Below are 14,177 nucleotides of genomic sequence, written 5' to 3' on the forward strand. Positions count from 1 at the left end.
CAGTCTGTGATGGCTGAGGGGCTGGGATTCCATCCTTTAGGACTGCATCCAAGGCACAGGCGGGCTTCAATAAGCCAGCAAGGTGCGACTCAAGGCTGTCAGAGATGGCAGAAGCCTGGACTTTCGCCCGGGAGAGGATGAATCCCCGCAGAGCGGGTCTCCCAGGACTTCGAAAGGCAGAGAGAGCAACTGGCTGTGCGACCGCCCCAGGGGCGTGGAGGGCTGTGTGTGTCGGGAGAGGGGGGCGGGGGGAGGTGAGCAGGTTGCAGGATCACTGGTTACCAGCGCGGCTGCATCCGTGCCTTGCGCGATACTGATTCCTCTCCAACTGCTCTGTGTGACCGCTCAGTTTTGTCCATTCGAGGTGGGTGCTCGGTGGTCACCGTCGTGGGGATAGCCCAGCTAGGTCTCACCTAGGTAGATAGAGGTGGGGACTTCATGTATTTGGATCGCGAGGAGAGAAGGCTGACCTGGGCACTGCCGAGCTCTGCTTGGGGCTGGAAGAGGCTGAGTCGGTCACCAAGGAGTCTCAACAGTAGAGTTGTACTGTGAACTAATAAAGGAAGGGGCGGGACTCGAACCTGTAGCCCAGCTAGGGTGACCCTGGTCCGGAGAGATGGGGAAGGTCTGCTGTTAGCGTAGGAGACCTAGGTTCCTTGGTTCGGGAGCTGGATTTCCATCAGCGTGGCAAGTAGAGCTTCCCCTAGGTACTAGAATTGGGGGGTGTAGAGGGCATCCAGGCTGGAGCGGGTTGCGGGACCCCACTATCCCCAGAAGGGCCTGTGGCTGAGAGGGGGCTGGGTCTCGCTTCATATGGGGGCGGGCAGAGCGGCGGGGCGGGGCGGGCCAGAGGGGTGGTCCTGCAGTCTCTGATAGCGTTCCGGGACACACAGGCTGAGGCCAGCGCCGAACAAACATGCAGCGACTCAGGGGCGTTTTGCTGTGTCTGCTGCTGGCTGCGGCTGTCCCCACCGCCCCGGCTCCTGCCCCGACGGCGACGGGGACTCCAATGGAGCCGGGTCCGGCTCTCAGCTACCCGCAGGAGGAAGCTACGCTCAATGAGATGTTCCGAGAGGTGGAGGAGCTGATGGAAGACACGCAGCACAAACTGCGCAGCGCGGTGGAGGAGGTGGGTGCACACCGAGGACTCTCGGCTTGTAAAGTAGGAGGATAAGTAGGGAGTGGGCCTGGGGGAGGCAATGTTTCCAGCGATGGTCGCAGCACTGGCCAAAGACCTGACTTTGTGCAGAGCTGGAAAGGGCCTGCCAGCAGGCGTGCAGGGTGATCTTTACTCTCAGCTGGTTCTACCTGCCTGCCCAAAGGTCTGAATCCAACTCTGTTCACTGAGGGATTCTTAGCTGAATCTTTCCTGGGGAGCTGGGGCCACCGTATTGCAGATGGCTTTGGGTATGTAGCTGGCTTTCTTCCCCATTAGGAGCAGAGTTGAAGTTGAACCCACTCTGGTGTCCCAGCGCAGTGGCTTTGCAGAGGCAGCTGCAGGGAGCTCCAAGTTCTAACATGTCCCTTGGGCGTCGAGCCTGTACTATTGTCCCCAAAATACAGTCAGGATGCCAGTCGGGAGGGAAAAAGGGGTAAAAGTCTTGAACTCTGCTGGCAGTCTATTGAGGGGTGGAAAGGGAAGACTCGAGTAAGGCCTAAGTCCATGCCCCAGGGATGGTCAGAAGGTAGGGGACGAGGGTGTGAGAGGAAACCCCACTTCACCTACACCTCCAGTGTGTTTTGGAGTTCAAGTTTCAGATTCTCTGCTCCTCAACAATAGGTGGATTTGGTCAATCATTTAGCATCCTGAACCTCAGTTCCCGGTGAGAATTAGACACAATTCCCCTCACCTGGCCGATGAGAGGCAGATTTCGGTTTCTCATCATCTTCCAAGTGCCAGCACTTTGGATGGCACCACGCTCTGACCCCTAAGACGTCACTCTGACCCCTAAGATGGCCTCCAGCCATGTTGAAAGCTTCCTGCGCCTTCTTGACCAGTGTGTGGCTAGCTGTCGTTGGCACCTGAGGGCAGGCTGGAATGGAGTGGAACCGTCGATTTCAGTGAACCAGACAAGTGGGTTGGGCTCTCCGCTGTCCTTTTCTTGGTAACCCCCTCCGGCAGTCTGAAACCTTTAGGATAGGTTGCTGTCGACGCTTCAGTCTTGTGTAGTTTGGATATATTTTTCCTCCCATTCCCCTGGCCAACCTGATGTGGTTTGTAGGGAACACTGGATTGGGAGGCAGTAGCATAAGCAGCCATATGTGAATACCTACCAGACAGGCCCGGGTCCCGAGACTTGTGGGTTTCCTGAGCTAATGGAACAGTTGGCACGAAAAGTGACTGAAGGCTGAGGGCAACCAGCTGGAGTCCAGTGTCCCCCAACTTCATAACTGCAGACTGCGTGGAGTCTTTGACCACTCTGCTGTTCTTACCTGGGCTGTAGGACTGTCCCTCCCACACACTGATTCCCAGGAACACAGACCGGTCACCTCCTTGTTCTCTCACTGGGAAATGCCATAGTTCAGAGGGTTCAGAACAGGCTTTTTTGGTATCAGCTTTCGATGAGACCTGCTTCGTTAGCCTCTGTAATCATCAGTGCGGTTTGTGACCCCATCAGACACATGGGAAATATCCACAGATTTTTGTCATGGCTCCACTCTCTCCCCCTCCTGACATATCTCTGCTTGAGTTGTGCAGATTGGCTGTGAGAACCCAAGACACTGATCATTGCATCAACCCAAGTCAGTGATCTTCCTAGAGAGACCTTGTGGGCTGTGGAGACAGGATGAGGGGGGTACTCTCATGGCAAAATCATAGACAGTGGAGACCAGCTTTCTCTTCTTCAGTTCCCAGCACTGCCATTTATTAGCGATGGGACTCAGGGTCTGAAGTGGAGAAAATGCCCACCTCTAGGTCAGAGAGAAGATTCTAGAAAGCAAATTCCCTAGTCAAATATTGGTGTAAGGAAAGCAGATAGATATAAACTATCATCTTCCTCATAGGGTCATTGTAAGGATTATGGGAGATTGTTGAGGCTCAGAAAATAATGGTTATTTTTTTTTCATGGTAATACTGGTAATGTGGCCAGGCTTTGTGGTAGGTACATACTTGTAGTCCTTGGGAGGTTGATGCAGGAGGACCATGGGTCTGAGGCCAGCTTAGGTTAAATAGTGAGACCAAAGCCAGCCTGGGCTACACAGTGAGACCCTCTGCTACAAAACCAAAAAAAAAAAAAAGAAAAGAAAAGAAAAGAAAGCAAACAGTAGTAGTGTGAATAACAGCGAAGCGAAGCTTACCAGCATCTGATAGACTCTCAGTGAATCCCATCTGTAGCTCAGCAGTAGAGTCTCACATGCTAGAGGAGGGGAGAAAGTATTAAAATCAGTCTTAAAAAGGTGTATTGTTTTAATAGATTGTAACTATTGGCTTTTTAAAAATAACTTCTATTTTTATTTATTATTATTTTATATATGCATGATTGTATGTGTCTCTGTATGTGTGTGTGTGTGTGTGTGCATGCATGTACATGGGCATGTGTGCCACAGTGCATGTGTGGTTGTGTGGGTTCCAGAGATTGAATTTAGGTTGCATGTACCTTTACCCTCTCTGAGCCATCTCACCAGCCCGGCATTTTTTTAAAGAAACTTCCAGAAATCCCCTTAGATGTCATAAACACAGGGTAGTGGCTGTTCAGCCGCTATTCCGGGGCGGGGTGAGGGGGGTGGTGAGGGAGAACCCAGTCACAGGCAGTGGATGTTTACATAGTTGCATCATGAATCTGCTTTCAAGTAACTTCCTGGCGTTTTATTTCTTCCAGCTGCCTCAAGCTGCTGCTGTATCTTAAGGGACAAAGTGGCTGATTTTCTAGGATTATCTTTAGAAAAAACAAGTCCTCCAATGGCCTCAATCTAAGATGTTCCTGTTCTCTTCTTTTTTGATTCCACGTGGTTAAGAAGTGTATGTTAAAAATAAAATCACTTCTTTCCCCTGCTGAAGTTGCCACATCTGTGACTGCTATATTTGAGATGCTTTATTATATGTATTCATTTGTTTTGTGTGTGTGTGTGTGTGTGTGTGTGTGTGTAAATACCTGTGCCCCGCAGACATGTGGAGGTCAGAAAACAATTTAGGGAACTGGCTTTCTTTTCCCACCATGTGGGTCCTGGAGATTGATCTCTGATCGTCAGGTTTGGTGCCAAGTGCCTTTGCCCATGTACCAACTCCCTGGCCTGTAAACAGTGTATTTTAGAGGGATCTTATCACCTCACTGAGTCCTAGGAAGACTCCCAATACCAAGCCTGAATTTATCTGTTCAGTTTTCCTACTGTGCTCTTTTAGTAGACGTGCATTTGATGAGCTGCGAATGCCATTTTTAACCACGTTCACATTCTTCAGGCGTGAAGCAACTATTGCTTCGGGCTCCAGTTTCTCTAGCTGGTGGCAGAAAGCACTGTGGCTGAAGATTCCATGGTAAACTACTTTTCATTTATGGCTTTCATTAAATAGTCCTTAGCTCATTGCACTCATACAGCCACTGGCAGAGAGGGAACAGGGTTTGAGAGAGACTGCCCAGAAAACGGTAGCCTGGAGATTTGGTGACTTGCCAGCTATCTGAAAGCCAAACTGTACAATTCCAATTCCAGTGGCATTTAGAAAACATTAAGACTATCTTTTTCGGGACACACCCTCTCCAGTACCTTGCTTTTCTTGTTTCCAGCTAAACCTTACTCTTTGCTAAACAAGCCAGGTCCCGTTCTTTAAAAATATGTTGTTTCTTGCCCATCCATCCTGTCTCTAGTCCTGGTTTCTTTTCTTTCTTCTCCACTTTGTTATAAAGGGAGCTTTTCAGTGCTCACTGTTGGCTGCCTGCCCTTCCCACTTCTCCCAAGCTGGCTTCTTCACCAACTGCTTCCTTACAGGATGCTGCAAGGAGAGCAACTCAGGTCGCTTCCGTCAGTAACCCTGCAACAGGTGCCATATCCACACTCAGATGGGGAGTTCCTTAATTCCCATACCTTCTGAAGAAACACGTGTCCAAGCTGTGGTTTAGAGGGGCCTGGAGTCTTGCCCAAGAGTATGTGGTTATTTGGGGGGAGGGGTAAAGCTGGGGCTTGAGCTCACCTTGTCCGCCCCCACCCCATGCTACCCTGTGATGATGCTGGGGGCAGCTGGTTGTGAGTCAGTGCTTGTCTGGGTCCTTCTGGACTTGACAGGAAACCTTTGCCACCTGGTGGCTCCTTCTTCCAGACTTGATTCTGGCCAGTTCTCTGACTCCGGTCTCTTCCTACCCTAGTCTCTAAATTATTTCTCAACTAGTACAGAACCTATGTAGCTCCCAGTTGCCTGGTGCAGGGGTTCTTAACTGAGGGCAGGGGAAGGAGAAGGGAATCTTCCTAGTTATCCAAAAAACTCACTGATGTGTGGAGTCCTGCCTCTAGAAATGATAATTTGGTACATCTAGGAAGGGATCTAGGTATTTATTTATTTAAGATTTTGAATGACCTCAGTGTCTCTGGTTGAAAAACAGGTCAGCATCTGTGTTAGAGATGCTCTTTAGACGTGTTTTCTCCTGTGCCCAGCAGGGTCCCTCTGCTCCAGCTCACAGCATGGCTCGCTGCCTTGTTCAGGATGCTACAGCTTTCCTTCTGAACTCTGCTGCATTCTCAACTTCTCTATCCAAATCCTCTCATCCTTTGGGACCAACTCAACCCTGCCTTCTTTTCCTGAAACCTCCTTCCTTTCTTCTTTAGATCCTTGAGTTGCTGGTAGACACCATCACATGAGAAGGGCCACAGTCATCTTTAAACTGGTTTGTGTGAGACTCTTCCCATAAACGTGTAGTCCCTGGGAAAGGGACTCTTGGACTGTTTAGGAAAGGCGTGCTACTTGAAATCAGAAAGACCTAAATTTTAATCTGAGCATTCCCATTTGCCAGTTGATACGATGACCTCTGCTAGGCTTGTTTTCTTTGCCTCTAACAGGGTCATGAACAACTCCTTTCCTATGGGGGTTGCTGTGAATGTGCCAGATGTGTGGCCATACACATCAGTAAGGCTAAAATATTCCAAGGAAGCCGTGAAGGTTCCATGATGCAGCAGTGTTCCTCCTTCGGAGTGTCAGCACAACACTGTGACTTGGCTGGCGCCCAAGACTGCTGAATGAACTGTGTGTGCACCGCAGATCTCTTCTAGTTCAGCGTGCTTGGTCCTCAGCAGCTTGGCCTTCTGGCCAGGGGAGGTGGGCAAAGGGTGTTACAGTATTTTAGGGAATGAGAGCAGGGTGCCGTGGCTCATGGAAGCATTGAGCAGGTAGAGACAAGGGAGTTAAAAGCTAGCCTTAGGTGCATGGTAGGTTTGCCGCCAGTCTACATGAGACCTTGTCAAGAAGAGAAAAAGGAAAAAAAAAGGAAGGAAGGAAGGAAGGAAGGAAGGAAGGAAGGAAGGAAGAAGGGAGAGAGGAAGGGAGGGAGGGAGGGAGAAGTAGGGATAGACAAAGTGATTGTCTCTGTCAGGAAAACACTTGTTGAGGATTTGTTTTCCAGAATCGAAGTGGCCCAAATAGGAGTATTGGGAATCTCTTCACCCCTCAGCCAGTACCCCCACTGGGTCTTGCGTTTGAAGTTTCTAGACACAGTGTCTGACAGGCTCTGTAGTCCATGGCCTGGCTGCCTCTGTGGCTGTGCAGCTGTGGATGATCATTTTGTCACCTGCGCACTCACCAGGGCTGGAGATGTGACAAACCCAGAAGGAAAAGCAGGGTATAAACATATAAACATGTGCTATCTGTGACACAGGTGTCACTGAGGTTCACAAGACAGAAGATTTGAGGGCGTGACTTCAGAAGCCCGACACCAAAGAAGGACCTATAAATGTTTCCAGAGAACAAGGACGGGTATAGGTCCAGGAACCCATCTACTGATCCCATAGAAGGTCCTCTGCAGGCTAGAACTGGTATAGGTCAGGAACCCATCTACTGATCCCAAAGAAGGTCCACTGCAGGCTAGGATGGGTATAGGTCCAGGAACCCATCTACTGATCCCATAGAAGGTCCACTGCAGGCTAGAACTGGTATAGGTCAGGAACCCATCTACTGATCCCAAAGAAGGTCCACTGCAGGCTAGGACGGGTGTAGGTCCAGGAACCCATCTATTGATCCCACAGAAGGTCCACTGAGGGCCACCAAGAGATGGGATGGGGAAGGGAATTTTTCTTCTCCCCACATACACCAGACCCTGCAACATGGATTCACTCTTGCAGAATTAAAAACAAAGCAGGAAGGAGGAAAAACAGTGAAGGTCCTTGAAAAGGACCCTGGCTTGACCACTTGGGATTTAATCCCACTGCAGCCCACAAGCAGACTTGTCTTACAAGAAAGAGAGTTGGGGTACTTCTTCCCCAGCCTGTCCCTCCCTCACTGGAGACATTAACATTTGAGGATTCCAAAGGTTGAGCACATTTTTGTAGCCAGAGAGACCGAGGTGCTGGCTCACTGTATCGGAATTTAATGCAAGTGACCCCTAGGTTAGGGCACAGGGCCTGGGCAAGGTAACATACTCAAATTTCAACTCCAGGCTACACTGGCATCTTGGAATTCTTCTCGACACTGTGAGACTCAGTTTCCCTATTTGAAAAATAGGGATATTAGCATGCATCTCCTAGAAGGCTGTGATATTAAAAAAAAAAAGCATTGACACGGGTGAGGCAAAGCCACAAATGTAAATAAGATCAATAGAACGCAGATTAAAAGCCAGAAGGGGAAAGGGTACCTACCATCTGAGGGGAGAGCATGTATGCATGCATGTGTGAGCCATGGTAAATGTGTAGCAGATCAGAGAACACATTTTCAGAAATCAGTTCTCTCCTTCCACCTGCTGCTGCTTTGTGGGCTCCCGGCTGAGTCTCCTGTCTCTGCCTCCCATACCCTTGTAGCATCCTGGGATTGCAGTTTGGAGTCACCACATCCAATATGGGCTCTAGGGATCAAACTCAGGTCTTTAGGCTTGCTCAGCAAGCTCTTTTACCTTCTGAGGTCGTGAGACTTGAAGGCCATGTAAAATGTTTGGAATTCTTGTCTAAAGGCCCCTCAGGGGCCTGTCACTGTCACCATTCTCTGCACCTACAAAAGAGGGAACGAGAAGGTGGCCCTTTATTTGCCCCTCAGTTACAATGGAAAGAAACCATTTTACTTATCCAATTGGTAGATGGAGGCAGAAGAAGCAGCAGCGAGAACGTCCTCGGAGGCGAACCTGTCACGTTTACCTGCCAACTATCACAACGAGACCAACACAGACACCAGGGTCGGCAATAACACCGTCCATACGCACCGAGAAATTCACAAGGTAAGGGCGGTAATGCAGCCATGTCTCCTTCCTACGGGGCCGTCCCATTGGAGGGAAAGGGGCTTGTCGACAGCTGTGATATAAACACACACGTAAGTGAGAGCTGTAGAAAGAGATTAGAACCCAGCAGAAGGGGGGATGCTGCTCAAGGGAGAGGTGCGCTTCAGGCTCTAAGCCGCTTCTGCTCTTCCAGGGCAGCATATGAAGCTGAGGCTTCTTCGCGGCTGGGAAGGCAGAACTCACCTCTTATGTTTCCGTTCATGTGCGCCTCTGTCGGGGTTGAAGAAGAGACCTTGTGGTAGACGGGTCTTCACTATTCCGGTGGGAGTCACTCATTAGTGACACACCTAACTCCCTTCGGCTGGACGTGGTGGAGTACGCCTTTAATCCCAGCCCTTGAGAGGTGGAGGCAGTTACAGGATAGACAGAACAACAGAGAGAGACCCCATCTTAGAAAAAAAAAAAAAGCTAGGTCCTCACTATGCTGCCCTTGAACTCACAGACATCCACCTGCCTTGCCTTCTCCGAGGGCCGGGATTACAGGCATGGGCCACTGTGATGTGCAGGTACTGACAAAAGGGAAAGTTGCTAGCAGCCCAGGCTCTCAAGGAGTCCTGTGAAGCGCCAGCCTGTGCAGCGCTTCAGGAGAGAGGTGCGCAGTGGCAGTGGAATACATTCAGAAAATAGTGCATGTATCCTAGAGATGGAGAAATGCACAGTGGGATAATAAAAGTCCCAAGTGGGCCTGCAACAGGGCTGCAGAATTTTTTTTAAAATGGCACTGTACAAAAAACTATCATGAAGAAGAAAAAGAAGAAGAAGAAGAAGAAGAAGAAGAAGAAGAAGAGGAGGAGGAGGAGGAGGAGGAGGAGGAGGAGGAGGAAGAAGAAGAAGAAGAAGAAGAAGAAGAAGAAGAAGAAGAAGAAGAAGAAGAAGAAGAAGAAGAAGAAGAAGAAGAAGAAGACATTCCTTTTCACAGGGAGGAAATCTGGAAATCTGTAGGTAAAAATTAGCAGGTATAAACCAGGCATGGTAACTCACATCTGTATTCCCAGCACTTGAGAAGCGGAGGTGGATGGGGGGGGGGATAAGGCCAGTCTTATATATAGTGACTTTGAGGCTTGCCTGGATGACTTGAGGGCCTTGGGGAAGGAAAATAGAGCAAAGCAGAGCAGGATGGTGGAGCCCGGCCCTTGCTACCTGGGAAGTAAGAGCTGATCCGTGTCTGCATCCTGGGCCGCAGTCGCTTGGTTCTGGCTGTAGACTCTTGAGATAGTACAGCTGGCACCAACTTTAAAGATGATGCCAAAATGGGAAGACTGAATCAGGAAGAGAAATGACCAGATGGTTGCTGGCAGCTGAACAAGGGCTCCAAGAACACAGTTCTGGTCCTAGGCCAGACCCATCTGTAGTCCCAGCCTTGGAGGAGGCAGGAGAGGCTCTGTTTCCTTGCTGGGTGTGGTTTGAGAAACCTGCCCTCAGGACAGAATCAGGGCAGCCCAGAAACTGGCAAAGGGGGCCGATTTCCTCTGTGCTTCAAGCCGTCTCATGGCTTCATAGTCTGACAGAAGAAGGAGCTGGGGGCGTGGCCAGAACGTTCACCTTCTCGCCTCTTATGGAGACATTTGTTTGGCTAGATGCACAGACTGGGTTTTATGGTTTTTCTTGAGACAGTCTCATGTCGCCCAGTCTGGCTTCCAACTTACTACATAGCTAAGGACGACCTTGAATTCCCGACCCTTCTGTCTCCACAGCCCAAGTGCTGTGATCAGAGGCCTCTGCCATCACGCTGGTCAGACTGGGAAATTCTTGACACTGAGTGCCAAGTGATGAGCCCTAAGAGTGATAAAAATAGCTGGTGTTGAGTGCTTGCTAGGTGGCAGGCACACCTCCCCCCCACCTTGTGCTGTCTGCAATCACTTTGCTCCCTCTGCGCAGGATTGTGGGTACCTCCAGGAGCTCTGCCCGCTGGCGGTACCGTGATTGGAACTCAGAAGTGGGGGGTGGGCTTCCTGTTGACTCCCACCCCAGAAAGTGAAAGCAAACAAAGGCTTTATGTTGTTCCCAGAATTCCTTGTTTCACTTTTCCTGCACCTGTGTTTGTCTGTAGATAACCAACAACCAGACCGGACAGGTGGACTTTTCTGAGACAGTCATTACATCGGTGGGGGATGAAGAAGGCAAGAGGAGCCATGTAAGTTGCTGTCTCTCTCTTTCATGTCCCAGAGTGATGCATCTCTGCAACTGCAAGTCCTCGGGGGTGGGAGCAGACTCCCCACTCCTCTTCAGCCTTGACACTGCCGGGTTCCATTCCTCCATCTCTGCCAAGGCCATGCCATCTGAAAGAATGCTACACCTTCAGATAACTGGGTCAGAAACAAGCTATCTTGTTAGCTTAAATAGCTGGGCCGTTGAATCCAGCTATAATTTGTGCCTCAGATTTAAAAGGGAAACAAGTGTGGGGTATTTATAAGACCCTTTGGTGACGGGCCTTGTGTCCCAGCTGGTGAAATGCCCAGAGCCCGTGGGATGGCCCAGCCATTAAGGACTCCAGCTCCAGTCACACCCCAGTAGATTAAAGGTGAAGAAGGCTGCCTGTCATCCCTGGTGTCAGGCTCTGGTCCCTGTCACTGCTGCCGCGTTTGCCTGTGGTTTAGCCCAAAGGTGTGCTGGATTTTGTAGGATTATGAAGTCCTGAAGTTGGCAGAGATGTGATGTGCACTCAAGTCAGGGAGACCCCAACAGGAGCCGCTGATCAGACCTCGGGGCCAGAGAATTCCCTGCACGTGGATGAGGTCACTGGTGACAATGCGCTTTCTTGTGGGGACAGCAGGACCGTCTCTTTGCCCAGATGCCTCCCACACCCCTGGCAAAGGCGTCTAGGATTTGTGCCCACTCTTGATCTCACCGCTGAATTGGTGTGTTAGCAGGAAGGTGGTGGTGTTTTGGTTGGCAGTCAGGACTTTCTTTTTGTTTTTTTTCTGCTTGTTTTGGCACAGTGCTCAAATGTGGGGAGTTGGTAGACATTTACCACAGGCTGGCTGGGTGGGGGACTGGTTGGCTGTGTGACAGTGGCTACCACCTTCCAAGGGAGACTGGTGGAATATGGAACAGGTTCTGCCGTAAACTGGAGGGGGCCTGGCTACAGAGCCAAAAGCATGAGCTTATTGCCACTCTATGAACCAGGGCAACTCAGCTTCCTACTTATCAGCCCATGCTTCGTACCTTCTCTTGGTTCTGGAAGGGCAGGGAGATGGACGTGTGAGACAAAGGTGGGACTGACAAATCCTGGAAGGGAGGGAGGCCAGCTCTCCTCTCTTTTTCATACATACTTGTGTATATGTGTGTGGAAGCCAGAGGGCACCTTGGGTGTCAGCCATCCTCATGAGCACTGCCCACCTTCTGTGAGCCAGGGTCTCCCACTGGCCTAGAGCTCACCAGTTAGGCTAGATAGGCTGGTAGGCAAGCCTCTCACTCCTCCATGGCTTCCTGGTGCTGGGATTCTAAGTGTGGCCATCACACCAATCACCTGGAGCTCAGGTCCTCACGCCGACGGGGCAAGTAGTTTGCTGCCTGCGTCATGTGCTGGGCCCAGGACCAGCTTTTAAAGTAGAAAGCGGGGAGGTGGGGGGGAGTGGGGGAGAGAGAGAGTGCACACTCAAATCAGGTAGCCATGGTACACCATGGGCAGCCTTTCTCGAAGGAACACAGAGAATTCCTGAGTGAGGGCTGTGCTTGAGGCTTGTAGGAGACAGAGACTGGGTGGAAGCCATCCGAGGAGAAAGGGCATGGCAGGCAGCAGAATTCACAGTGCTGTCAATCAGAAAGGCCTTAGGCCTTAGTTCTCACTGATCTTCTTGACTCCAGGATGCCCTCAGGATGATGTTCAGACTAAAGAGGCCCATGTGCACACGTTACACAGAGCATCCCTAATCAAAATACAGCGGTGCACACCACTGATCCCCTAGTCTTTAGTGAGGACCCGATAGCAGATTTGAGTACTGTGGAGGGGAATAATGATGCTAAGAACTGTGGATGGGTAAAAGACACAAGACCTCAGAGATGCTGAGTGTCCCTAGACCAAAGGACGGCTGCTGTATACCTGTGTTGGGTGCTTGTGACTTGCGCCAGCCTTCTTAGGCGTACCTGGTCTTATGCGTCTGTGTGTGGCCCAGTTTGGGTCTTCAGTTGAAAACCCCACATGGCATTTGTTCATTGGGTGACAGGGGACATAAACAAGGCACTTGTGTGGCTCATAATCTGAACCCCTTTGTGTGGTAGATAGCCTCCAGGAGGCGGGGCACTCGAGGGGAGCCACATAGACAAGCCAGAGGGTGGCAGCTTATTACACTTTCCCTCTTGGTTTTTGCTTAGGACCTGGGAGGCAGGGGAACTGAGTTTCTCTGTGAGAATAAATGTCGCTTTGATTGGCAGAAGGAAGATCTGAGGTTGGGGTGCTCCACTAGCCAGAGCCTGGCTTTTCTTTCTGCCCCTGTTAGAACACAGACTGGAGGCTTCACAAGCTCCCTTGAAGGGACAGCAGGTGACAGAGGCAGTGTGTCTACTTCACTGGACTGCAGGACCTGGCTAGTGTCACAGTGGTACATCAAGTGTCAAGAAAGTGGCATCCTGTTTCCACTGCCCACAGGACTTTTCCTTCAATGACCCATCCAACCTTGGCTCACCATGGTAAACATTAAGCCAGGTTCTGGTGGCGTGTTTACATTTGTTTATTCATTTAGTGTGTGTGTGCGCATGTATAAATGTGTGTACCCGTGTGCATGGAGGTCAGAGAACAGCTTGTGCAAATCAGTTCTCTCTTTCGATTATGCAAGTTGTAGGATTCAACTCAGGTCATTAGGCATTAGTGGCAAGCACCTTTATCTGCTGAGACCTCCCATGGGTTTTCTCTCTCTCTGTCTGTCTCTCTGTGTCTCTCCTTCCCTCCCTCCCTCACTGTTTCCTTCTTTCCACCCTTCCTTCCTTCCTTCCTTCCTTCCTTCCTTCCTTCCTTCCTTCCTTCCTTTCTTCATTTTCTTTCAGATAAGGTTTCACTATGGAGCCCTGGTTGACATTGAACTCTAAGTGATCCTTCTGCCTCTGCCTCCCAAGTGTTTGGATTAAAGGTGTGCTCATACCTGGCTCTCAACCAGTATCTTAATTCAATTTAGTCTTGCCTGCATGTGTGTAAATACACAACATGTATGAGTGTTACCCACTGGGAGAGAGTGTCAAACCCCTTGGAACTGGAATTACAGTTATGTGCCACCATGTAGATGCTTGGAAACCCACCCCAGACCTCTGCAAGAACAAAGAGTGTTCTTAACCACTGAGCCATCTCTCCTGTCCTCCAGGGCTGTCTTGACAGGAATGTGCAGCTTCTTTTCCGAGCAGGGGCTGTGAGTGCCAGGTTGCCTCTGAAGGGACGCTGTAGTTGCGCAGTGTCCCCTGTCCCATTCCATAGTTCTGCAACTTAACTCTTTTTACAGGTGTCTCTAACGTAACGCCTCACAGTACAGAAACTGCCCTGCAAAGAGACTCCCCATCCCAAAGGGCAAAAATCACAACCGTTCAAACCTTCATATGTCGTAAGTGGGGCTCACTTTTTTGAATTAAAAATTCCCAGATGAATTCAATTAAAAGCAATCACCAGGCACAACGTGTTTTCCTTTCTTTAAATGTGGCATTCCTATTAATATGTGTGGTAACTCGAGGAGGTTCATGGAAAGTTCCAGACAGTAACACTATATGCCTGTCTAGAAATTTCACAGTCCATGTAACAGACTGGTCTGTTTTTACACTCAGATGTGAGAGGGGAGCACCCTGAAGCATGTGATT

The 14,177-nt window shown here is 50.0% G+C and overlaps 1 protein-coding gene and 1 long non-coding RNA gene across 2 annotated transcripts in view; both read left to right on the top strand.

Moving 5' to 3' along the window:
* Positions 1-893: 893 nt before the first annotated feature.
* Positions 894-14,177, top strand: part of Dkk3 (dickkopf Wnt signaling pathway inhibitor 3) — a 41,615-nt gene continuing 28,331 nt past the window's right edge. The window contains exons 1-3 of the mRNA XM_048460298.3: positions 894-1,129; positions 8,202-8,339; positions 10,450-10,533. Of these exons, the coding sequence (XP_048316255.2) occupies positions 917-1,129; positions 8,202-8,339; positions 10,450-10,533 (435 nt within the window). The 5' untranslated portion in view covers positions 894-916. The remainder of the gene's footprint in view (positions 1,130-8,201; positions 8,340-10,449; positions 10,534-14,177) is intronic.
* LOC146893421 (uncharacterized) lies at positions 10,550-13,988 on the top strand. Its single transcript, XR_015003029.2, has 2 exons — positions 10,550-13,028; positions 13,829-13,988. It is a non-coding gene; the product is annotated as an uncharacterized LOC146893421 (long non-coding RNA).

Source organism: Myodes glareolus, chromosome 7 (genome assembly GCF_982192425.1).
Source record: "Myodes glareolus chromosome 7, mMyoGla1.1, whole genome shotgun sequence".
NCBI classification, from domain to species: domain Eukaryota; kingdom Metazoa; phylum Chordata; class Mammalia; order Rodentia; family Cricetidae; genus Myodes; species Myodes glareolus.